We start from the raw sequence: 26,438 nt of genomic DNA, 5'->3' as shown, positions 1-26,438 counted from the left end.
TTCCTCAGTACCACATACATAGAAAAAAGCGGGAAGTGGTAATGAGGCTCAAGTGGTGGAGCTCTAGCCTTGAGAAAGTCCAAGGACGGTGCTCAGGCCCTGAGCGCAAGCTCAGGACTAGCAAAAAAAAAAAAAGAAAGAAAGAAAGAAAAAGAAAAAGAAAAACAAGCTCTATCAAGAAAGATGATTAGTTTAGAGTGAGTGTCATTTAGAAAGACTTAGACTAAAAAAAAAATACATTATGCCTATGCTAGGTTGAAAAATAACCTCAAACATCCAGAATCTCATTTCTGAACCTGTAAATTTTATGTGGAAAAAAAAAGTCTTTGTCTTTGAAGGAGTAATTAAAGATCTTGAGCTAGAAGACTACCCTATATTATTCAAGTCGATCCTTAAATTGCAATTTAAAAAAAATGTCCATATGAAAAGAGAAACACAAAGAGGATGAGCTAATATAAAGAAGCCAAGACTGGAATGATATGGCCACAAACTGAGGGATGCCAGCAGTCAGGAGTATTTGGAAAGGCAAAGAATGGATTCTCCTTTTGCCAGATCTCATTTTAAATTCAGAGTTGGTTCCACTTCACATCACTGACCAGAGATATGGCTGGTGTTTTGGTCTAAGTGTTGACCACAGACTCTAAGGACTTAAAAGAAGGGAAAGATACAATAAGAGGTCCCCAACCCTCTGAAACCTATACTGACCAAAGTCTTCATTGGGATGCTTCATCGTAGTCTGTCTGTGGTGGTCCAGGGTCTTGGGCTGGGCAAGTTTCTGGGTTGAGATGGAGATTGAAGGGAGTATGTGATGTGATCACATCCCCCAAATGAAATCGCTGTCATGAAATTTATGAACTTGAAGAGATTTCAGGACGCTACACGCCGCAGCACTATACAGATGATCCTTAGGGAACTGGTTTGAGAAGCTCTGTGTTTCTTCTGCTGGTCCAAGCTGACCATTTCTCACCTGGCTTTATATACATAAATCCACTCAAATATTGACTCTTTAGTTCCTGTCCTCACGTTTAGTAAGAGACAAATGTTTTCACAGTGCTCCATACAGCTTTTGTACACAATAAGTGCTCGACAAATGCTAGCTGGAATTATTGAAAACATTAATGAATAACAGTAGCAACTGCAGCCACTGCCCTTGAAGACACGTGGATCTCCATTTGGGAAACTACATCCCGAGAAGCATTTCGCCTGGGTCCGCCCCCCCCCCCCCGCATTGCATTCTGGAGTATGTAGTCCGGAAGTGAGTGGGGGTTTCTTCTTGCGCAGGCGTCCTGGCTCGCTTTCCCGGAAGAACCGGCAGCGGCTCCCAGAATGAACGGGTGGCGGTGGCTGCCCCTGCTGTGGCGGCCTTGACCCGACGCGAGCTCTATGCCTTTCCGTCTCCTCATCCCGCTGGGCCTCCTGTGCGCGCTGCTGCCCCTGCCCCGTGGTGCTCCTGGCCCCGATGGCACCGCGCCCGACCCTGCCCACTACAGGTGAAGGGGACCAGGCTCCCGCCCTCACACGGCCGGGGAATGGGGAGAGCGGACCGGGTCCCGTCCCTGTCCCCCAGGCCCCTCACCCTGACGTGCTGGGCAGAAGGCAGCTGGCGATTCCCACTTCCCGCCTTATCTCTGGTCGTTTCTCTCACATGGTTTTCTGTTCTGCCCTTCCCTCCTTGCCTTATTTCTCACCCCTCGCACCAGGGAGCGAGTCAAGGCCATGTTCTACCACGCCTACGACAGCTACCTGGAAAATGCCTTTCCCTACGACGAGCTGAGGCCGCTCACCTGTGACGGGCAGGACACCTGGGGCAGGTAGAGCTTGTGGAGGGCAGAGGGGGCGGGCCAGGGTCTGGCAGTCCCGTCCTAGGCTTGTGGCTTCCTGGTCTCCTCACTGGTTCTCTTCCCCTCAGTTTAGACTTGTACCCTCAGAGGTACCCATTCTTTGGCAGTGCCAGAAAGTCCTGGCTCCCCCTGGCAGGCCAGAGCTCTGGGCCCAGCCTCAGCAGTGACAGGCACCAGCTGTGGGGGCTTGAGTACGACTAAAGTCATAATATGTGAAAGGACTCTAAGACTCCTCATTTTATAGATTTATAAACAGGTCTAGGAGTGGCTTTTACTCTCTCAGAACTTAAGAGCTTTGCAGTTGGTGTTCTCTGTAATAGAAATACATTTCTCCCCTATTGTGTTCATCTTATTTTGTTCATCTCATTGAATTCCTTAGTTCCTTATGTTACCTGTGCAGCTCCCCCAATCACTCTTACAAGTCACCTGTTTTCTTTGTAGCAATTTTCAGATACTATCATTGTCACGTATCTACAAGTTTGTCTTATTTCCACTAGAAAAAAAATCTAGGTAAATAAAATAATGTCTTGCCCCTTGCTAAGAATCATTGCCTTGGCTGAAGCTGACATTGAACACTGTGGTAAGCATTTCACTGTGTCATTTCATTCAGTGAACACTCCTAGAAGTCAGGTGCAACTATTTGTGTTTTACCCATATTTGCAAATGGTGGCTTTTCCCTTCAAAGCTAAGAAATAGGGAAGTAAACCTGTGCTGTTTCCCTTTATAGCAGGGAAAATTAAATTCAAACAAATGGCTAATTCAGGGAGTACAGAATCATACACAATATGGGGTAAAAATCTCATACCTCAGAATCATTATTATGTCTCATATATGTATATTGGTGCTAGTACTGGGGCTTGAACTCAGGACCTGGTGTTCTCACTTGGCTTTTTGCTCAATGCTAGCTATCCACCACTTGAGCCCCATCTCTACTTCCACCTTGCAGGAATGTTCTCAATATGTAACTATTACGTAGGTGTGAATATGTGCATTTTTTCTTTTTTCTTTTTTTTTTGGCCAGTCCTGGGCTTGAGCTCAGGGCCTGAGCACTGTCCTTGGACTTTCTCAAGGCTAGAGCTCTACCACTTGAGCCTCAGCACCACTTCCGGCTTTTTTCTATATGTGGTACCGGGGAATCGAACCCGGGTTTTCATGCATACTAGGCAAGCACTTTAAGCACTAGGCCAAACTCCTGGCCCCGATATGTGTATTTTTTCAGCTGTTGCTTATTTATTGTTTGAAATGGAGGTCTTACTATGTAGCTTGGGTTAGCGTTAAACTCCACCTCCCTCAGCCTTTCAAGTGTTGGAATCACAGATGTATAGCACTCTGCCCAACTATTGTGTATCTTTTGAAGATTAACTTTCTCAAATGAATTTCCATATACTAAAATACTCTTTTGAATGTATAATAACTGTTAACAGTCAACACATGGAATCCTTCTTGCCTCTAAAAATTTTAAGTGTTCCTTTATAATGAGTCAGGATCATCACTGGTCCGAACAACTAGCTAGACTGTTTTCTGTTGTTATGTCCCTTTTTGAAATATAGATGAAACTGTACCATACCACCTATTCTGTAGCTTCTGTTTTCTACTTCATAACATGACCTGAAAATCATCAAATAATGTTTCCTCATAGCCATCTGTTTGATAACTTCATAGCTATCCCTGCAACTGGTAGACCATTAGATTCTTTCTAACCTTTTGCTGTTCTAAATAATACTTCCATGGGCCATCTCAAAAAACTATGTATACTATGGGGCAAATTCCTAGATGAAGAATTGCTGAAAAGCCTGTGCTTGTAGCTATAATCTTATACTGCCTCCCTATGGCAAAGAAGAATGTCAGTACAGGTAATATATTTAGTACAGTTTACGTATATTGGCACACCTTTTCATATGTGTTAAATGGGTCAGATGATCTTAGTGATTTTCTCTGTGGTTTTTTTTGTTGTCACTGTAAGCAGGATAGAGAAAGAAGACCTAACATTGTACCTCACTTAGTTTTTTAGGGGAAGGGAAATCTGTTTAAACAGCCATATATCTGCTGTGATTTCTTCCTTTTACAGTTTTTCTCTGACTCTAATTGATGCTCTGGATACCTTGCTGGTAAGTGTATCATCTGTTATTATTATTTTATTTTTTGCTTGACCCGGGGCTTGAACTCAGGGTCTAACCACTGTCCTTAGACACTTTTTGCTCAAGGCTAGCTCTCTACTACTTGAGCCACAACTCCACTTCCAGCTTTTTCTATGTATGTGGTTCCAGGGAATCAAACCCAGGGCTTTGTGCATGATAGGTGAGCATGCTACCATTAGGCCATGCTCCTAGCCCCACTTAATGTTAATTTTTATGTACTGTTCATCAGATAGTTGAAGGCCAATTGTGTAGCAAGATAGTTCTAGAGTTATTATGATGAATTTGAACAGGTACGGTCTCTGCTTGTCTGAGTTTGTGGTGTTAGCAAGGAAAATCAAGAAACAATAGAAGCAACAACAACTTTAAGAAATGCAGACTTACAAACTATAGTGAGTGCTCTTTGGGAAAGGAATAAAGTTTTGTGAGTGGGTGTAAAAGAAGAATCTTGAGATCTGCAGGAGAAGCAAGGTATTGATTAGGAAAATGGGAGAGGAAGAGTATTGTAGGCGGTGAGAATAGCTGGTGTGAAGGTCTTGGGGCAGAACAGATCCTGGCAAGTGCAGATAATTGAAGGAAGACCAAGGTGGCTACGGACTGGAGAAGGATGCAGGAAATGCGGTGACGCTGAAGGATACATAGCAGCCAGATGACACAAGCTCTTCACTGTGTTAAGGATTTTGAGCCTTATTTCAAGAGCAAGGGAAGCCACTGAAATTCCTTACATAGAATCAGGAAGTGATGAGATTTCTATCTTGCAATCATCAACTGCAATGTGAAGAAAGATTGGTGTCATCATTCTAAAAGTATTTGTAGAGTTATTACTTCAGGAGCTATGCCTGGCACTCTAGGGTAATGTAGGCAAGAGTGAAGCTTCTGTCCATGGAGATTTTCTTAATTAGGAAAGAAATGAGTACCCTAAGAGTTGTGCACATTGGGGCCTTTTATTTCAAGGAAGAAGTTAAAAGAGGAATCAAAGGCTTTTTAGAGAAAGATATTTAGACAAAGATAAGTTGCATTGAGTTTAGAAAATGAAAGAGGAAGTGATTTCTAGTGAAGGAAGTAGCAGGTCTAGAGTCAGGAAGTTGAAGAATTGTGGGGATAGTTTTAGTGAAGTAGGTGAAGGAAGGAACTGTGAGACACAGGGTCGGAAGTGTAGGTTGTGTCATTATGCTATGCTAGTTGGGCTGCTAGCACAGCAAGCCACCTCTAAATCCAGCCTCCGGTGTGCCTCCCCACCTGGGAGAGCCTCTTAGTCAGGTCACTTTCTCCTTCCAGATTTTGGGGAATATCTCCGAATTCCAAAGAGTGGTTGAAGTGCTCCAGGATAACGTGGACTTTGATATTGATGTGAACGCCTCGGTATTTGAAACCAACATTCGAGGTAAGGCTGCCTTCTAGGGCTTTTAGAAGGAAGACAGTGTGGAAGTGTCTCTGAAAAGAAAAGAACAACAACAGCAACAACAAAAAAACCAAACCTCAAGAGTTAGGCTAGGTGATGGTAGCTCATACCTGCAGTCCTGACTACTCTGAAGGCTGAAATCTGAGGATCTCAGTTTGAAGCCAGTCTGTGCAGAAAAGCCTGTGAGACTTTTATGTCCAATGAACCAGGAAAATACTAGAAGTAGAGATAGGGCTCAAATGGTAGAGTGCCAGCCGTGAGCAAAAACCCAATGAAGAGTACAAGGCCCCTGGTTCAAGCCCTAGTGCTGGCACACACACGCACACGCACACGCACACGCACACGCACGCACGCACGCGCACGTGTGCTACATAAAAAAATAGAGATGGTAAATGGCTTCAGAATTCACTCTGCCAGGATATTCACCAAAACCAGTGCCTGTCAGAGCACCTGTGACTTCCTGGAGGGGGAAGTGGGGTGTTAGGATCTCTGATCAGTTTCAGAAATGAAAATTAGCAGAGAACAGAAAAAGGCTAGAACAAAACATTTATCACATAAATAACATGTATTTGGTGCCATGAATGAAAAGTTGTCCCTGCCTTCTTGGAACTCCCTGTCGGTTCAAAAGAACTTTCTGTGCTGATGGAAATGCTTTTTGTTGGTGTTACCTGATCAGTGGCTACTAACCATGGACCATGTTGAGGGTGGAGGGGTGGTAAGATTGAGAGGGTTTGAAATTTCCCTGGCTGGCTTAGTAGCTAGGATTATAAGTTGTGAGTCACCAGCATCTGGCCTAATCAGGCAACTTTTTTTTTTTGTTGTCATGGGGCTTGAACTCCGGACCTAGGTACTGTCCCTGAGCTCTTCAGTCCAAGGCTAGCTCTCTACTACTTAAGTCACAGCCCCACTTCTGGTTTTCTCATGGTTAATTGAAGAGTCTCATAGACTTTAGGTCCCTGGCTGGCTTGAACCACGATCCTCAGATCTCAGCTTCCTGAGTAGTTTAGGATTACAGGTTTAGGATTACACTGATACCTGCATTCATGCAACTTTTAATTTCAGTGGATATATATATATATATATATATATATATATATATATATATATTTTTTTTTTTTTTTTGCCAGTCCAGGGGCTTGAACTCAGGGCCTGAGCACTGTCCTTGGGCTTTTTCCTCAAGGCTAGTGCTCTGCCACTTGAGCCATAGCACCACTTCTGGCTTTTCTGTGTATATGGTACCAAGGAATTAAACCCAGGTCTTCATGCATGCTAGGCAAGCACTCTACCATTAGGCTAAACTCATGGCCTATCAATGATTATATTTTTATTTTCAGAAATTCTCTTTCATCTTTTTATAAATAAATATATCTGGTGATTTTGGTTACTTCTTGTGACAAATACTTCAATCTCTTTGTTATTTCTTTGGTTATATTGCACATAATGCCTGATAATTGTAGTATTTGAAACATAGATGTATCTTGTACTTATATTTCTGCTGGTTGTTACTTAAAATGTTTTGTCTCCTTGTACCCATTGAGTAAATTTTTAAAGTTTTATTCAGTAGCTTTACTATATGTTCTTTTCTTAGACTTTTTCTGTGTGATTCTTTTTTGGGGACTGGATTATGTGAATTAATGTAGGTTCTCCTAGATATACATTTTTATTAATTTCTGCCTTCTGACTTGAGGTATCAAAACCCACTGTATGCTTAAGGTTTGAGGGTTTTTAGATTATCCAGTTAATATGAGTTAAAACTACAAAATGTGAGTTCCAGGTTGCAGTTACTAATTCTTAGGGAAGTTTTATTTTGTTTGTTTGTTTTCCCTCCTTTTTCTTGGGCACCAAGATTGAGGCATGTAATTTTCCTTATGTGCCCTAGGGGAAATGTACAAAGTCTATTTTTAATTCAACTTTACAGAGAGTATAGAATTCTTCAGGTCTCAACTCGATGCAGAGACCTTTTATCCACTCCCCAGGTTGGCTTTTGTCTCTGTTCCTCTGCCAGGAGGAGGGAGACTGAAGGTCACTGATTATTTTTAGTTAGCGGGCTGTTTCTAGTTTCTAGTTAACTATATTTCCAGACACAGAACCTGGTCTTTTCATAAATCCTAAATGCTGCATAACCAGCCAAAATAAAGTACTAAAAACCTATTTGCTGTTAGTTACCAGGTGAACACTGCATTTTGTCCTCTCCCCTCCTACCCCAATTCTCCAGCTATGATACATGACTGGGAACTAGAGTGGCAAAGTGAAGTCAACAGGAGCCTTATAATCAGACAGACCTATTCCTGTCATCCACAAGATGGGTGATCAGGACACATCATCTTGCCTCTCTGAACCTTAGTATCTTTTTCTGCAGAGGGGATAGCAGTACCTAGCACGTGGTCCACAATAGAGAGTTCAAAAAGCAGCCATCTTTTTTTTTTTTTTGCCAGTCCTGGGACTTGAACTCAGCCTGGGTACTGCCCTAAACTTCTTTTGCTCAAGACTGACAGGCTAGCACTCTACCACTTGAGCCACAGCACCACTTCAGGCCTTTTCTGTGTATGTGGTACTGAGGAATTGAATCCAGCATTTCATGCATGCTAGGCAAACACTCTACCAGTAAGCCACATCTTTGATTGTCAAATGTTTATGACCCACCAAGAGAACCAATTTGTCAACTAACACTATGTAAATATGTGAGGGTCAAAGGATATCTCTTTCTGGGTGGTTCAAGGAGAGTTCTAAGGTTTATTTTGCACTAAGGTAAGACTGGTCCTTAGAACAGTGACACTTGTGCTTTATATTACCTGCAGTGGTGGGAGGACTCCTGTCTGCTCATCTGTTATCAAAGAAGGCTGGGGTAGAAGTAGAGGCTGGATGGCCCTGCTCTGGACCTCTCCTGAGGATGGCTGAGGAGGCAGCCCGAAAACTCCTGCCAGGTAAAAACCACACTGAGATGGGAGAAACATGAAATGCAGTAGATTATGTTTCCCTTACTGAGATAAGAGTAACCATGTTGAATTATTTCTATTATTTCTTGGTATTTTTTCCCCTCCTGGTTTTGAATTTAGGACCTTGGATTTGCTAGTCAGTTGGTCTACCACTAAGCCATACCTCTAGACCTTTCTTGGTATATTTTACACAAATCCTCTGTATTCCTGCCTTCTACTGGGTATTGTATCCAACTACCATGGAAATCAGCAGAGTCCTGAACATTTTTTTTTCCAGTCCTGGCACTTGAACTCAGAGCCTGGGTACTGTCATTGGGCTTTCTCAAGGCTAGCACTCTTATCACTTGAGCCACAGTATCACTTCTGGCTTTTTCTGTGTATGTGGTACCAAGAAATCAAACCCAGGACTTCATGCATGGTAGGCAGGCACTCTAACACTAGGCTTCACTCCTGGCTTGAGTCCTGAACATTTTAAGGGCCTTCTGGGGTATGGGCTCAGCTGGGCAAGTTAACGTCATTACTGTTGACAGGCATGGACTGAGGTCCAGACTGGTGGATACATGGTTTTTGTCCTTAGGTTAAATGAGTGCTTTGAACCCTCGCCAGCCCACATTCTGCTGGAATAATGGTCTAAGGAAAGAGCCTTGGTCTGAGCATTAGGAGCTGTGGGTTCTAGACTCTTTTCTATCAGCCTTCATCTTGAATAAGCTACTCTTCCTTCATTTTCCCCTACTCTACCATAATTCCTCCCTCCCATGGTGAATATTTGGAAAGCTAATGTAAGGTCAACAAGAGAAAGTGCTTTTCACTTGTGAAAAGAGAGGAATCTCTTTTATGGCTAAGCTGTGTCCAGGGCAGCAGGGCAAGCCTCAGTGTTTTGGTGTAGAGGCAGTCATTGTTGGGCTCTGAAGGGTCAGCCAGACACTGTGTTCCTTTTAGGGTGTGGTAGAGGTCTGAGGCACTCACACCCAAACACGTCACAGTAGCTTTCCACTGGTCCCTTGGACATCTCACTTATTTACTCCTCATGTGGAGCATTCGCCTCTCCAGGCATAGCCGAGGCCATTGGTGAGTTCAGTTCAGGCGTCATTCATAGCCCATATCTCTTGGCCTGGTGTCTCCTAGAAAACATCAGGTCCTATGTGATTCATCTCTGGAGGAAACTGCCTTTTTTCTGCTTCCATTTTTTTTCCTGTGGATCATGGGGCTTGAACTTGGCCTGGGCGCTGTCTTTGAGCTCTTCAGCTCAAGGCTACTACCCTACCTCTGGGCCTGGGTGTTGTCCCTGAGCTCTTCAACTCGAGACTACGACCTACTCTCCAGCCAAACCCCACTTCCCATTTTCTAGAGGTTAATTGGAGATAAGAGTCTCAGGTCCTTTTGTGCCCAGGCTGGCTTTGAAGCTTGATCCTCAGATCTCAGCCTCCTGAGTAGCTAGGATTACACTCAGAGAGCCACTGCACCCAGCTCTGCTTCCATTTTTTAAAGTCTTTTTTTTTTTTTTTTTTTTTTTGCCAGTCCTGGACTTGAGCTCAGGGCCTGAGCACTGTCCTTGGACTTTCTCAAGGCTAGAGCTCTACCACTTGAGCCTCAGCACCACTTCTGCCTTTTTTCTATGTATATGGGACCGAGGAATCTTCATGCATGCTAGGCAAGCACTCTACCACTACACCAAACTCCGGGCCTAAATTTTTTTTATCATTGTAGAATATATAGTTATATCTATATATAAAACCATATATTACTTATATATTTTTAAATTTTATTTTATTGTTGGGGTGATGTACAGAGGGGTTGCAGTTACATTCATCAGATAGTGGGTACACTACTTTTATTTTCTTACTTTTTTTTTTTTGGTAAGTCATGGGGCTTAAACTCTGGGCCTGGGCGTTGTCCCTGAGCTCTTCAGCTCAAGGCTATTTCCCTACCCCTGGGCCTAGGTGTTGTCCCTGAGCTCTTCAGCTCTAGGCTATTGCCCAGTCCTTTGAGCCTCAGCCCCACTTCCCATTTTCTAGAGATTAATTGGAGATAAGAGCCTCACCATCTTTAGTGCCCAGGCTGGCTTTGAACCGCAATCCTCAGATCTCAGCCTCCTGAGTAGCTAGGATTACAGATGTGAGCCACTACGCCCAGCTTACATCACTTCTTGAACATTGTTACCCCTTCCCATGTTTTTCTACCACTTTCCCTCCCTCACACCTCCCATTATTTATTTATAAATATATATGCAAATATATGTATATATTCAAAATATGTAGTGTATAAGTATACAGCAAGCACGTATGCATCTCCTTTGCAAATCCAGGAGGACTTTTATTCCTTTTCCTGTGTGTGTGTGTGTGTGTGTGTGTGTGTGTATGTATGTATGTGTATGTGTATGTATGAGTGTCAGTACTGGGGTTTGAACTTGGAACTTGGGCCCTGTCCCCGAGGTTTTGTTTTGTTGCTTATTTATTTTGCCAGTCCTGGGGCTTGAACTCACGGCCTCAGCCCTATGCTTAGACACTTTTGTTCAAGGCTAGTGCTCTGCCACTTGAGTCACAGCCCCATTTCTGGCTTTTTCTGTGTGTGTAGTACCTAGGAATCAAACCTAGGGCTTCGTGCATACTAGGCGAGCACTCTACCACTATGCTACACTCCTGGCCCCTTTGTTGTTTGTTTTTTGCTCAAGACTGGCACTCTACCAGTGTGAGACACAGTCCTATGTCTAGCTTTTTGGTAGTTAACTGGAGATAAGAATCTCAAAGGCTTTTCTTTCCTGGGCTAGCTTTGAACCATGATCTTCAGATCTCTGTTTCCTGAGTAATTAGCACTACAGGCATGAGCCACTGGCACATATTATTCCCTTTCTTTTTAATGCTCCCTGTGTTTTCTAAAATATTTTCTTATGTCCTTCTTGGTTGTGACTTGTATTCTCCTTGATGGTCCCTCATGCCTGCCAAGCCACCAATTTCTTGTCTATAATTTCTTTCTGGACCCTGTAGTTCTTGGAAATTTTGACAGTTTCGTTCTCAATTTGGTGACGCACAGGTTGATCTGCAGTTGCTTGACCTTTTGACCTGGAGAGGAATTTTTTCCTTGGGCTGGTTGTTGAGCTCTTGCCTTGAATCAGGAAGCACTGGGTGGCAGAGCATTGGGCTGTAGTGAAGGTACAGGGTGGGGCTCAGGGTAGACATTTCCAACTTCACACTGTGTGATGGTCTTGTGTGACCCTTGGCTGAATCACTTCTTGACAGGCATGATTTTCCTTATCTATAAATTAGAGTCCTACTGTATCAATGACTTAGGAATTTATATCCTGAGTTGTTTGGTTTTTTTTAAAGTAACTTTGCCCTAACATAGTTTATTTTAAAGAAGGAATCTCAAACGGCTCCCCTGGGACTGCTTAGGCTCTGCCAAATTATTTCACTGGTCAGAGTGGTGTTTTAAAGTCTCTAAATGGCTTCCAACGGGGTGTGCTCTTGTCCATGAGCCCTAAACCTCACTGTTTCTGTAGCTTATGCCTGGCTTACTTCATGCTTGGTTTTCTGTCTCGCCTTAGAAGACAAGAGTGTAAGAAAATTAAAGAGATCATGTGAATGGTGGTAACTTGGAGTTAGGCTCTCTCTATGTTCCTTTCTCATTGCAGGAGCCAGAGGTATGGTAGCATGTTTGCCAGTATTGGTTTAGGTGTCTGCTAAGGTTCCTCCAGTGTGACATTTACCATTCTCTGGCTCAGTCTCAGGTAGTTCACTCAGAAGGAAAGTGGGAAATACTGGCAAAGATCTTAAAGCTTGAGCCCTATGTCTAAACCACTCTGACCTCTCTGCTGCTGTGTGGAGTCATAACAATCACCTGATTGTTTAGCCTTTCAGACCCCCACTGGTATGCCCTATGGAACGGTGAACCTGCTTCATGGCGTGAACCCAGGAGAGACCCCTGTCACCTGTACGGCAGGGATCGGGACCTTCATTGTGGAATTTGCCACCTTGAGCAGTCTCACTGGTGACCCCGTGTTTGAAGATGTGGCCAGAGTGGCCTTGATGCGCCTCTGGGAGAGCCGGTCAGATATCGGGCTGGTAGGTCAGCTGCTGCCTCTTCTGTGTGTCAAGTCTGCCATTTTGGTCCTTGCTTATAAGGCCTAGAACTCCAAGAACAAAGTTGTATAAGTGGCCTCAGTACTTGGGCTTAGAATATCAAAAGGTAGACTGACCCTTACTCATGTTTTGACAAGAAGAGAACCAGAAAGCCCATCCTCTGTCAGGGCTCAAGGCAGTATTGTTCTGAGGTCTGGAGCCTTGGATTTTTAGAAGGATGTCATATGCTTCATAACCCTAACTCACTTAGTAACTGTAGATAATCAGCTCATCTAACCCTTATTTTTAGTATTTGCATAAAACTGTGTTTCTTAGACTACTAGTATTAAGATGTTGAATGACTATCCTGTGAAAGATGGATTTCTGGTCAAATAAAGGGATTTTTTTGGTTTGTTTTTTGAGTCGCAGTAAGTTTGCACAGAATATAACATGTAATGATGAAAAGATCTACTTGACTTGGCTTATTTGACCAAGCTTATTTGACCCCAGAGCTTCCTTTTCCCCTCCAATTCCTGTTCATAAATGACTAGTTAGCATATTTTAGATCAGGTCATCTCCAAGATTAGTGTCAGTTCCTTGAAGGGATAATTCAATGGAATTAACAGTAATGGAGCCAAAGGTAGTCAGGAAATAACACTGGATTTAGTAAGAACTAGATTGAAGCTTTGCCACATTGAAACTGTATCTTAACCTCTTTGTCCTCAGTTACTCCAGCAGTGATATTAATGTATTAATATCTCCTAGGCCGAATCGTTCCAAAGACTGAAAATGATTCAGGCATAGGCTGGCACTCTACTATTTTATGTAGAATTTGTTGCTAAGTCAGCTCAAAAAGTAGACCTTATATGAGGAGATGTCACATAAGAAGTGCCACCTTCAGAAAGTGCCACAGTGCAGATTTATTCCATCTCCCCTAGTTAGTCCAACACAGGCAGGTTTCTTTCTTTCTTTTTTTGGTTGTGGGACTTGAACTCAGGCCTGACTGCTGTCCCTGAGCTCTTCAGCTCAAGGCTATCGCTCTACCACTTAAGCCACAGCACCAGTCACTTTCGGTTTTCTGGTGGATAATTGGAGTCTCATGGACTTTAGTGCCCGAGCTGGCTGTGAACTGCAATCCTCAGATCTCAGTCTCCTGAGTAGCTAGGATTATAGGTGTGAGCCACCAGTGCCTGGCTAACACAGGCAGGTTTCTTCCAGGCATGCCCTCCATGCCCTTACCATTTCTGTATGCATTGGCTTGTTTCCCCAATGCCATCATCCATGTCCCTGTGGGCCTTCTGTGGTGCCTGTGCTGCTTGCCTTTGGCTGGAAGTCCTGGAACATAATACTACCCATGAGGGATTCTTAACGAGTGACAAATACTGATGGAGTTTGTGGATAAACATTCTGTCCCACTGCTCTCCGCCTTGGTGAGATCACTGAGGTGCGTCCTCTACACTGAATCCCACAGTTCCCTGGGACTGACTGCTTGATCACTCACCTCTTACATGCTTCCTTCCCTTCCCTGCCTCACTTTGCCCTTTCTCCTCTACTGGTATCTCTAGGGACTCATTTTCCAGATCAGCTCCTTTCAATCACGGCTCATGGAGGGAAACTGGATGTGGTAGCTCTATAAAGTAGATATATTGTGTCTCAGGGAGAAGACCCTATCCTAAAACTAGCCAGTGAAAAATAGAGCTGGAGTTGTGACTCAGTGGTAGATTGCTGGCTTAGCAAACATAAAGCCCTGAGTTCAAACCACAGTACTACAAAAAAAAAAAAAAAGTTACTGGCAAAGTCCCCTTTGATCCCTGTCCTCAGCTGTCTGGTTCCTTTCCTTAGGAGCAGCCATTCCATCAGATTCCTGGTGTCCTTCCTGAGCTAATGTGAGGAACTGTGTGAAATATGTATTTTTTTTTTTGCCAGTCCTGGGCTTGAGCTCGGGGCCTGAGCACTGTCCTTGAACTTTCTCAAGGCTAGAGCTCTACCACTTGAGCCTCAGCACCACTTCCAGCTTTTTTTTTTCTATGTATGTGGTACCAAAGAATTGAACCCAGGTCTTGGTGCATGCTAGGCAAGCACTCTACCACTAGGCCAAACTCCTGGCCCAATGTCTTGAATCTTTGGACATTGGAATCACAAGCCAACATCCCTGAAGTCTGAGAGAGATTATGGGAACAGCAGCTTCTTTTGTTTAATCTCACACTCACTCTAAGCAGTGCATAAATATTCCAAATCATTTTTCTTCCTTTTTGCCCAGCGGGTGTAATTAACTCCTCATAAATGTGCATGAGATACATCTCCACTGCAGAGATGTGCAGGAAGGCTGGTCCTGGGCCTTCCCTGTGTGAGTCCAAGCACTGAGGTGCCTAACTGCCTTGCACCTCACTGGTTGGTGACAGAGGGGCGAGACAGGAGGGGATACAGATCCTTCTTTAGCCTTGTGCCCACCTGAGAAAATCTCTCTCTCTCTCTCTCTCTCTCTCTCTCTCTCTCTCTCTCTCTCTCTCTCTCTCTCTCTCTCTCTCTCTTCTCTCTCTCTCTCTCTCTCTCTTTCTCTCTCTCTCTCTCTTTCCTAGGTTGGCAATCACATTGATGTGCTCACTGGCAAATGGGTGGCCCAGGATGCAGGCATCGGTGCTGGTGTTGATTCATATTTTGAGTATCTGGTGAAAGGAGCCATCCTACTTCAGGATAAGAAGCTCATGGCCATGTTCCTGGGTAAAAAAAGGGGCAGAGTAAAAGGCTTTTCCATAACCTTTCCTGTCCAACTGTGGGTTCTAAACTTGCAGTCTCTACCATGTGCCTACAGAATCCATTTTGAATTTTCAAGTCTACCTTCAAAATAGACCGTCTACTTTGATATCTATTGCAACTCTTTATGCCTTCTTTCCCTCGGCCCCCCTAGCTTTTCACTAGTCTGGGGCTTAAACTCCACCTTGGTACTATCTCTGAGCTTTTTTGCTGTATCACTTGAGCCACTTCCAGCTTTTTGGTAGTTAACTGGAGATAAATCTCATGGACTTTCCTGTGGTTGGCTTCAAGCCACAATCTTTGGATCTCAATCTCTGGAATAGCTGGGATTATACAGAGCAGCCTACAGCACCTGGTTCTTCATGCCTTTCTGGTTTTTGTTTTTGTTTTTGTGCTAGTTCTAGGACTTAAGCTCAGGGCCTGGATGCTGTCCCTGTACTTCTTTTGCTCAAGGCTGTGTTCTACCACCTACGCCACAGTGCCACTTCCAGCCTTTTCTGAGTCATTTTTTGGAGATAAGAGCCTCACTGATTTTTCTGCCCTGGCTGGCTTCAAACTGTGATCCTCTAATCTCAGTCTCCTGAATGGCTGGGATTATAGGCATGAGCCACCAGCATCTGGCTTTTATGCCTTTTTTTTTTTTAAATGCCTTTTTATAAGAGCCAGTTGAACCATATGTATTCTGTCACTGTGGCCAGATTTATCGCTTGGCCATTGCACATGATATTTTCTTTGCTTGGAATCTTTTTTCTTTTTTTTTTATTTCCTTTTTTGTCCCAAGTCCTTTTTTTTTTTTTTGTCCTCATGTTTCTAAATTCTATTCATCCTTCAGAGTCCAACTTAAATGTCATTATGTATAGGAAACAGATCCTTCCTCATAATTTAGGATTTCTGCATCTTTCCTGCAGTAGCTGTCAACAGTTACAGCGGTACCAGTTAACACATAGTTAATGCCTTATTCATAACTCTTTTTCACTCAGTCCTTTGCAAGAGGTAGTTAATTGATAAGTGCCTATTGAATAAACATGTATCTTTCAGAACCTTAGATACTCTTAATAATTATCTTGAAGAATTATTGGGTACCTAGTGATAATTATAGCCATTATTCATTTACTCAGTAAATATTTACTGGATACCACTGATGTACCGGGTACTGTGCTATGCTCTGAACACAAACTATTTTAAGAATTAATGCTCTTTGATATTGCCTTATTTATTTGAATGTATATTTGGTACTTTTGGTCATTCAGGTATTTATTTTGAGCCGGGCTCCTGTGGTTCACGCCTCTATCCTAGCTACTCAGGAGGCTGAGATCTGAGGATCATGATTCAAAGCCAGCCTAGGAAGGAAAGTTTGTGAGACTCTTATTAACCACCAGAAAACCTGAAGTGATGCTAAATGGTAGAGCACTAGCCTTGAGTGAATAAGCTTTGAACAGTACCCAGGTGCTGAGTTCAAGCCCCACAACTCATACACACACACACACACACACACACACACACACACACACACACACAATTATATATTTATTATATACTGTCCTAGTTTTGGGATTACATAATCAAAAAAGCCCCAATGCTAATGGATTTATAATCTAGGAGAGTGATATGAGTTCAAGGTCCCATTGGAGTGTTAGTTCCTTATTGGATAGACTTTGTCTTGTTGACCACTTAGCACTCAGTAGGTGTTTGCTTATTTGGTGAGTGAATAAATGGCTGAATAATAAGGTATGTAATACAAAATATTTTCTCAGTTTAACAGATAGTAAAACTGAGGCTTAAGAGGAGAAAATGGTAATACCATTATTTAGTGTAGAAATCTGATTTGAGGACCCACACATATGCTGGTATGCTTGCCTCATTTCATCTTTGTTTTGAGAACTCTGGGCCTGGGCTTTGTCCCTGAGCTCTTCAGCTCAAGGCTAGGGCTCTACCACTTGAGCCACAGAACCACTTCCAGTTTTCTGGTGGGTAATTGGAGATAAGAGTCTCATAGATTTTAGTGCCTGGTCTGGCTTTAAATCTCGATCCTCAGACCTCAGCCTCCTGAGTAGCTAGGATTACAAACATGAGCCACCGGCGCCCAGTGAGGCTAATTATTTCAAAATAGAATCTTTCAAAAGGGTTAAGTCCATACTTCTGTGGTCAAGGTTGGACTTTATCTCTAATCAGTCGTATGTTTATTATTCCATTTCCCATGATGCAGAGTATAACAAAGCCATTCGGAATTACACCCGCTTTGATGATTGGTACCTATGGGTGCAGATGTACAAGGGTACTGTGTCCATGCCTGTCTTCCAGTCCTTGGAAGCCTATTGGCCTGGTCTTCAGGTAAGAACAATCAATGAAGGTAGTCATTTTTCTTCACAAGTTTTTTTGGCTTTTTTTTTTTTTTGGTGCTGGACCTGGGTCTTGAACTCAGAGCTGAGATGCTGTCCCTGAGCTTTTTTTGCTCAAGGCTGGACACTTGAGCTGCAGCTCTACTTCTGGCTTTTTTTTTTTTTTTAAGTTTAGTAAAGATAAAAGTCTCATGGGCTTTCCTGCTCAGACTGATTTCAAACTGTGATCTCTAGATCTCAATCTCCTGAGTAGCTAGGCTTATAAGTGTGAGCCACTGGTGTCCGGCTTCGTGTTTCTTTTTTCTTTTCTTTTTTTTTTTTTTTTGGTGTGTCATGGGGCTTGAACTCAGCCTGGGCATTGTCCCTGAGCTCTTCAGCTCAAGGCTTTTGCCCTACCCCTGGGCCTGGGTGTTGTCTCTGAGCTCTTCAGCTCAAGGCTACTGCCCTGCCCTGGAGCCAAGCCCCACTTCTCGTTTTCTAGAGGTTAATTGAAGATAAGAGTCTCAGGTCCTTTTGTACCGAGGCTAGCTTTGAACCTTGATCTTCAGATCTCAGCCTCCTGAATAGCTAGGATTACAGGTATGAGCCACCACCCAGGCTCTGGCTTCATGTTTCTATGGAATGGCCAAGCAAGTTTATTTTGTGTATCTTCACATAAATTATTTTAGTTGAGTACTTGAGAATATAGATTTAAGATGGAAGAAGGCTGTAGGATGAATGAAATGCATGATTCTGCCATATGTAGTCTTCTAAGGGGACAATTAAAGTGTAAGGAACTTATACTTGCCATGGAATGTTATAATATACAGAGTCTTTCCAGTCTGGACTGGGGCTACTACTGGCAACAGGTGTTTCTTCAGGAGACATTCTGTCACAGTTCCTCCTTAACAGTGACCATGTTTTTCCCACCAGCATGATTTTTTTCCCCCTGACACAATCTACTAGGGTTACAGATAAGATGAGACCCTGATCCTGTCTAATATATCCACCAGGTATACCAAAATATTTCATGTACCAAGATATTTTCTAATCTAGGCAGTTTTTAAATACCTTTTTATTTTAAGAAAAAATATGAGCTGGGACCGTGGCTCCATGGTAGAACATCTTTTCAGCAAGTGTGAAATTCTGGATTGGTGTTACAGCAATATAGCACCACTAACCTTTTCTCTTAGAATTTTGAACCATCAGGCTAAAATGATCAAAACTACTGGTAGCGAACACTGACCAGGGAGATTGGGAGATTTCATATATAATCTCAGTACCTCCCAGTAATGTGTGAGATACATGCTGAATTTTACATATTACAGATGAAGCCCAGAGAAATTTAACTCTGGGTTAGGATCACACAGTGAGTTAGCGAGTTAGCAGCAATCTCAGGGTTTGATTGAGTTTTTGGTTTTTTTCCAAAGACTGCTTTGCCATTTTCTGAGTTCAATTGTGAGGTTTTATCTGTAGATTTTTAGGCTTTGCACCTGCTCTCTACCTACTACTTCTCTCTTACAGAGCCTCATAGGGGACATTGACAATGCCATGAGGACCTTTCTCAACTATTACACTGTATGGAAGCAGTTTGGAGGGCTTCCAGAATTCTACAACATTCCTCAGGGATACACAGTGGAGAAGCGAGAGGGCTACCCGCTTCGACCAGGTGAGCAGTGTCTGATTATGGCCAGCCCACAGGCTTTGTTGCCTCACACCCCAATTCTGCACAGGTGCCGTCAAGACTATTTTTCCCCATCTTCTCCAGTGGCTGTATGTGGTTTTTCTTCTAGGAATTATATATACCCATATTTTCAGATTTGGAAACTGAGACCTAGTGAGTTGGAATGGCTTCTATAAGACTGTTAAAGTGTAGGTACTGGGCCTGGAACCCAGATCTATGATTCTCTGTTCTTTCAAACTCAGCATTGAATGGGAAAGAAAATAAAAACAGAAGCAGGTTGCTTCTGCTAGAACTTTGCCACTAGATTGAGTTGTTTGTTCAGCCGTGCAGGCGGGTACATTCTGCTTCTGTAGTACAGAATAGTAAAACATTAGGATGGACCTCAGGCACTGTCTAGTTTCATCCCATTTTCCCTTTGCAGCTCAGAGTCAAGATCACATACTTGACATTGTCCTATGTTTCTTGGCAGCTATGATGTCATCTAATTCACTGTGGGAAAATTAAATTCTGTAAGGATGGAAAGGAAGGGGGACAGAGGCTGCAACCCTACCTCATATAGTTTTATGTTACCTTTGTCTTAACCACTTAACCATGGGACTAGTTTTCTACTTCTTCCACCCATTCTGCCTCCTAAATCTTGGATTGTTTCCTCTGAAGTTAGCTGGATGACGTGCAAGAAAGCGAAGCACAATTTAGCGTATTAGGTCTATGTGTGAGGAAGAAGAAGCAAGACTGGCCACACCCAGCCATCTCTGGAAGCAGAAGGACATCATCTATAAAAGCACTATCTTTTCTATCTATGTGTGTTCATCTGCCAGTAAGGTGCCCCAGACTGTTTTTAAAGTAGAGCAATTGGACTAACACTTGTCTAGAGCTGTGACTGTAGCTCAGTGGAGGATTCTGAGTTCAATACTCAACACTGCAGAATGAATGAATGAATGAATGAAATAAGAGCTAGAGTTTGCAGTAGCAGATCAGAAGAAAGAAATATTGATTTAGACTGAGGAGAAAACAAAGGATAGAGAGCTGCCGGCAAAGGGAAGGGAAAGCAGTTCTTTCCTCTGAGAAAAAATGGATTATAAGGTAGGAAAGCATATTGAACTATAGTTTCTGCCCTCTGAGGCCATGCTCTGTGGATAGTAAAATCTTTTTTTTCCCCTCATAACACTTCTTAGCAATTTGAAAGTAATAAATGTATTTTGCTATTTATTTACTCCTGTTAGTATCTGTCTTAAGACAAAACTCATGTCCAAGTATCACATTCTGCCTGTGGCGCAGCTGGAGCTGTTTTCTGTGCATTGTAACCCAAGGAAACTGGGTGCTTGAATATCCCAGCCTTCATTTTGTTCATCTCATCTCAGCAAGGACCTTAAAATGTCAGGCTCCTATCTTTAAGATTAAATTAGGCTGTGAATGACAGAAAAAAGATAGCTTAGTAAAGATGGGAATTTCTTTCTTGTATTCTGAGTATATTGAGCTCCTTATGGAGCTTCTGGGATCATTGTCAGTCTGGGCAACCAGATATTAAAGAGGAAGATGGAACAGACTTTGGAAAACAGACTGCAGCCTCTGCCACCTTCTCTGTCCTAGACTCTGGCTGTCTCTCTGCCTCTAGGGGTGGGAGTCTGTGGTTAGCCTTAAGCCGATGCCTGTGTGCATCAGACCTTGGGCATATTGCCTCTGAGTAGAGCCTTGGGTGAGATAATCCTGTGTTCCTCCTTGTTGGGATCCCATGGACCAGGTGTAAAGGAAAGGAGTCCCTCGGGTCATCTGAAGGACCCCAGGCACTGCTTGCTTGACCACTGGGTGAGGAGGGTCTGTTTGGCCTTTGCAGAGCTCATTGAGAGTGCAATGTACCTCTACCGTGCCACGGGGGATCCCACCCTCTTAGAACTTGGAAGAGATGCTGTGGAATCCATTGAGAAAATCAGCAAGGTGGAATGCGGATTTGCCACAGTAAGTGTTTTGGGGGCCCAAGAATGGGGAAGTATCTCTTCTTGTTGCTGGAGAACCTCTTCCAAGGTGGGGCTTTGGAGCACTGGAACCCTTAGTATTAGAGGAGACCTTAGAGATGTGAACTAATGAACTGGAAAGCTGAGAGCCTGGCAGAATACCTAGTGGAGGTGGAGAAAGAGTTAATTCCCAAGACATTTTTCCATTTGCTTGGCTTTTCCTCTGCATCAGAGATCCTTATATGTCAGAATGGGCTGTTTTGCAAAGTGGGTTTTGTAGGAAGTTTTGTGAGAGGGCTTATAAAGTGGAGTTTGAAAAGAGATATCCAGTGTTACACAGCCCCATATTCAAACCTGGGGCTCCTTAACAAAATCCCATTCATCTCACAAGTATTTCTTTAATGCCTTTTTAGTGTCAAACATGTGCTAGGCCCAAAGGTAATAGTGATGCAAAAAGACCAAGCCCTGTTTTAGAGAATTTATGTTTTATCAAAAAACCATGAAAATGAGCTGATACAATGGTACACACCTGTAATCCTCACACTTGAGTGGCTGAGGCAGGAGGACTGTGAGTTTAAGACCAGCTAGGCTATATAATAAGGTTCTATCTCCAAATAACAACATTCTTCCCCTCTCCTTCCCCCAAAAAAGTAACACACACACACACACACACACAGTGAAAATGTATCTGAAAGACAGAAAGAAGGCAGATGTGGCTAGAGTTTAGTACAGTGAACACCAGGAGAAAAAGCCACAGAAGGAGGTGGAGGCCACAGGATCTCATGTAGACCGTGGGAAAGAGTTAGGGTTTGGGTCAGCTTGGAATGAGAAGCCATCACTGTGCCCCTTGTGGACAATGGATCAAGGGTCAAAGATGAGATAGGGATCCCATCTTACAGAACCTAAGCAGACAAGATAGAAATAACTGCTATAGACACATAGAAACTGATGTATCAGAAAAAAACATCTGGAAGAAAATAAACAAAGAATTTGTTTATTTGTTTATTATAAAATTATTCTTTTGAAAATTTTTATAATGCGATTATATTTTATAAGTAAAATATAGATCCATGTTTTGAAAGAAAAGACCTATACATATAGGGAGGAAATGAAACAGTGCTGTGGTTTGGCTTTTAATGTGTTATATCCTGGGAAAGACCAAAATGCTCTGACTATTGGGACTATCTTAGGAATGTTAGACTCCATGAAAATGAAGCCCTTTGGAGGTCTTCCAACTACTTGATGGAAAAACTTATCCCCTCTTTATCAAACAAGGTAAAGAAAAGTCTTGGTGCATCTTGTTCATATTTGTTTGTTTGTCTATTTGTTTTTTTACCAGAAGAACGTTGTAGTTGCTAGACAGGTGCTAGATTGCTAAACCATGCCTGCAGATCTTTTTGGCACTGATTTTTTTTTTTTTTTTTTTTTGCCAGTTCTGAAGACTGAACTCAGGGCCTGAGCACTGTCCTTGGGCTTTCTCAAGGCTAGAGCTCTACCACTTGAGCCACAGCACCACATTCAGCTTTTTCCTAATTATGTGGTACTAAGGAGTCGAACCCAGGTCTTCGTGCATGCTAGGCAAGCACTTTAACCACTAGGCCAAACTCCCGGTCCCACTGATTATATTTTTAAAGTAGGGACTCACTTTCTGTCCAGGCATGGATAGGTATGTGCTATCATGCTCAGCTATGAATTAAGTAAGGTCTCTGTGTATCCAGGCTAGCCTTGAATCACAGTAATTCCAGCAGCCTCCTAAGTAGCCAAGATTATAGGCATGAACTACTGGCTCCTAACTCAAGTCACATTTTGTATGTGTGTGTAGGGGGGGTGCTAGGGCTTGAATTCAGGGCCTTGTACTCTCATTTAACTTTCTTGGTCACTGCTAGAGTTTTACCACTTGAGCTGTACCTCCAGTCTGGCATTTTGCTGGTTAATTTGAGATTGAGTCTCCAAGTCTGCCAAAACTGGTGGACCCTCCAGGTCTCAGCTACCTAAGTAACTAGAACTCTAACCGTAAGCCACTAATACCCAGCTTGAGGAACCTTTTTTTTTTTTTTTTTCTGGTCGGTCATGGGGCCTGGATTCTCGGCCTGGGCATTGTCCCTGAGCTCTTCCGCTCAAGGCTACCATCCTACCCCATGAGCCTCAGCGCCACTTCCAGTTTTCAAGTGGTTAATTGGAGATAGAGTCTCAGGATCTTTAGTGCCCAGGCTGGCTTTGAACCTCAATCCTCAGATCTCAGCTTCCTGAGTAGCTAGGATTACAGGCATAAGCCACCTCTCCCAGCTTGAGGCACATTTTTTGTGTAAGGTAGATATCATTGAGACTTAGGTTGGTTTAAATGTATTGTTGATTCAGAGAACCTAAAAATGAATGTTTGTAGCAAGTTGTCTTACTTTATGCCCATCGACTTTGTTGAAATAATCAAAATTAGACTTGGTTCATAAGCAAAAACTTGGTGGCTTCCTTGAGGCCCATCAAGGGAGGATTGGCTCAGCAAATGGTGATACATTTTGATGATGAAATATCATTTCAGTGATAGAAGGGCCGATTAGCTCTATGTTCCTAGTCAACGAAAAGCAGGATTAGCCAGGCATGGTGGCTCACCCCTGTAATCCTAGCTACTCAGGAGGCTGAGATGTGAGGATCAAGGTTCAAAGCCAGCCAGGGCACTGAAGAACCTGAGACTCGTATGTCCAGTTAATCACTAGAAAATGGGAAGTGGGGATGTGGCTCAGGAGTAGAGCCATAGCCTTGAGCTGAAGAGCTCAGGGACAGCACCCAGGCCCAGAATTCAAACCCCATGACCCACAAAAAAAGCAAAAAAAAAAAAAGGTAGGTTTACAAGAGTTTGGAGATTGTCCTATGATATAGGAAGATCAGGGAGGACATTTCTGGAGAGACAGAATTTGAATGGAGACCTGCAGGAGATGAGAGACTATTCCTACATGAAGAGTGCTCCTGGCTGAAAGAACAACACGCAGATACCCTGAGGGGGGAGTGAACCACTAGCTCAGGAATAGAAAGGCCAAGTAACTGCAGCTGCAAGAAAAGACAGCTCAAATCATGAAGGACCTGGTAGCTGTGGTAAGGATGAAGTGTTTAGCCTATGAAATGGAACGTCAGCAGATGGTTATGAAAAGAAAGAGTGACAGGAAAGACTCATGATCTAAGTATACTGTAGAGTAAGGATGGAAGTTGACAGCCTACTTGTGAAAATCCAGATGGTATCTTGGGAAAGAGTGAGGCCCTGAGAAGTGATTCCTCAAGGACTTTGGCTGCCTAGTGGCAAAGCAGCTCATGAAGGCCCAGGGGGTGGGGAGGGGTAGAGGTGTCTCCTAACTCACTACCAAACTGTATTGATCTTCTACCTTGCTTCCTTCTCCCATGTGGCAGATCAAAGACCTGCGAGACCATAAACTTGACAACCGCATGGAGTCCTTCTTCCTGGCTGAGACTGTGAAATACCTCTACCTGCTGTTTGACCCAACCAACTTCATCCACAACAATGGCTCCACCTTTGACGCAGTGATGACCCCCTATGGGGAATGCATCCTGGGAGCTGGAGGCTACATCTTCAACACAGAAGCCCACCCCATCGACCCTGCCGCCCTGCACTGTTGCCGCAGGCTGAAGGAGGAGCAGTGGGAAGTGGGAGACTTGATGAGGGAATTCTACTCTCTCAATCGGAAAAGATCAAGATTTCAGAAGAAAACCAAGAGTTCAGGGTCTTGGGAACCCCCATCAGGGCCTGGCACACTCTCCTCACCAGAAGCTCATGGTGAGGCAAGTGAGAAGCAGCCAGCCAAGGAGAAAATCCCACTTCTCAGCTGCCCCAGCCAACCCTTTACCTCCAAACTGGCATTGCTGGGACAGGTTTTCCTAGATTCTTCATAACCACTGGATGATTTTTTTACTTTTATTTTTTGAGACTAAACTACAATAATAAATGTGCTTTTGGCTATCACGTTTCATATGTTGGACTATTTTTATGAGGTTCAATTCAAAGAAAGTATTCCTGGTGCCAAGTACCAGTAGCTTACACCTGTAAGTCTAGCTACTCAAGAGGCTAAGATCCAAGGATCACAGTTTGAAGTCAGCTTAGACAGAAAACACCATGAGACTTTAACTAGCTGGGCTGATGGTTTTTAATATAAGACTCCATCTGCAGTCTACTGGCTCTCCAATAAAGACTCCCAATTTGGTCTCTTAAGTGGTGGCTTCTCATGACTGAGTTCCCTTAAACATTTGGGGAAAAAAAGCAGGAAGTGAAGGTGTGACGCAAGTCCTTAAGTGCCAGCCTTGAGCTAAAAAGCTAAGAGATTTTGAACCCCTGAGTCCAAGTACTGGCACGCAAACAACAAACATACAACACACATACACAGATTGGCACAAAATGAAGAGGTTCATGACTAATACAGAAAAGTTACCCCAAATTAGCTGATAGGTAACTCTCCCTTTTCTTGACATCTCTGGGGAGAACATGATTACCCAAAGTATGTCTTTTGTTCTTGCCCAGCCTGTGCTTTTGCCCTGCATCTGTCCCCTTCACCGATTGTCCTTCTGGGCAGTAGAGATTATTAAGCATCTTTGGGTGCCAGCTGTAACCCCCAAGGGACTGGTGAACAAGGCATTTAGTTTTTATTCTTGTATAAACTAAATTTTAGCAGTGAGGAATAAACTGGTTACTGTAACATATTAGAATTACATGAATAGGATATTCTTTCACAATGGCCCTTCCTCTGGGAAGGTCTAGAGGATGGGAGTCTTTTTGCTTTTTTTCTGTTTTTGTTTTTTTGTAAACAGTTATGTAAAATTTTACACAAAAATGAAACAAACAGGATAGTAATCCTTCATGTATCACTTGTCTTCAAAGACCCAACTTTGCTGGGTACCAATGGCTCATACCTGTAATCCTAGCTACTCTGGAAACTGAAATCAGGATTGAGCTTTGAAGTCAGCCAATGATAGGAAAGACCATGAGACTCATCTCCAGTTAACCACTAATAGTCAGAAGTGGAGTTGTGGCCAACCTTGAACAAGAAAAGTTAAGGGAGGCCGGGAGTTTGGCCTAGCGGTAAGAGTGCTTGCCTAGCATGCATAAAGACCAGGGTTCAATTCCTCGGTACCACATACATAGAAAAAGCCAGAAATGGTGTTATGGTTTAAGTGACAAGGACAGTGCTCAGACCTTAGTTCAAGCCCCAGGACTGGCAAAAAAAAAAAGCTAAGGGATAGTATCCAGGCCCTGATATCAAGCCCCAGGATCAGGAAAAAAAAAAAAAAAAGCAAAAATTAGTTTCAAAGATGGACTCATTAGCCTATTTTATTTAATTTATAATCACTATAGAGAATAGAATC

At 43.1% G+C, this 26,438-nt stretch overlaps 1 protein-coding gene across 1 annotated transcript; it reads left to right on the top strand.

Annotated features, from left to right (window-relative positions):
• Window positions 1–1,300: 1,300 nt before the first annotated feature.
• Window positions 1,301–25,044, top strand: Edem2 (ER degradation enhancing alpha-mannosidase like protein 2). Its single transcript, XM_090352225.1, has 11 exons — window positions 1,301–1,490; window positions 1,701–1,811; window positions 3,910–3,949; window positions 5,255–5,360; window positions 8,177–8,302; window positions 12,161–12,372; window positions 14,949–15,090; window positions 17,330–17,454; window positions 18,966–19,110; window positions 20,960–21,081; window positions 24,474–25,044. The coding sequence occupies exons 1-11, from the start codon at window positions 1,384–1,386 to the stop codon at window positions 24,972–24,974; spliced, it is 1,737 nt and encodes a 578-aa protein (XP_090208351.1). The 5' UTR covers window positions 1,301–1,383; the 3' UTR covers window positions 24,975–25,044.
• The last annotated feature ends 1,394 nt before the right edge of the window (window positions 25,045–26,438 follow it).

This window comes from Megascapheus bottae, chromosome 18 (assembly GCF_031878675.1).
Source record: "Megascapheus bottae isolate mThoBot1 chromosome 18, mThoBot2.hap1, whole genome shotgun sequence".
NCBI lineage: Eukaryota > Metazoa > Chordata > Mammalia > Rodentia > Geomyidae > Megascapheus > Megascapheus bottae.
This window is presented reverse-complemented; position numbering and strand designations above follow the sequence as displayed.

Coding starts and splice junctions, on each gene's coding strand:
- Edem2 (XM_090352225.1), top strand. CDS start 1,384: ATGCCTTTCCGTCTCCTCATCCCGCTGGGCCTCCTGTGCGCGCTGCTG. Junction 15,091..17,329: donor GCTCATGGCCATGTTCCTGG/GTAAAAAAAGGG, acceptor CCCATGATGCAG/AGTATAACAAAGCCATTCGG. Junction 19,111..20,959: donor GGGCTACCCGCTTCGACCAG/GTGAGCAGTGTC, acceptor TGGCCTTTGCAG/AGCTCATTGAGAGTGCAATG.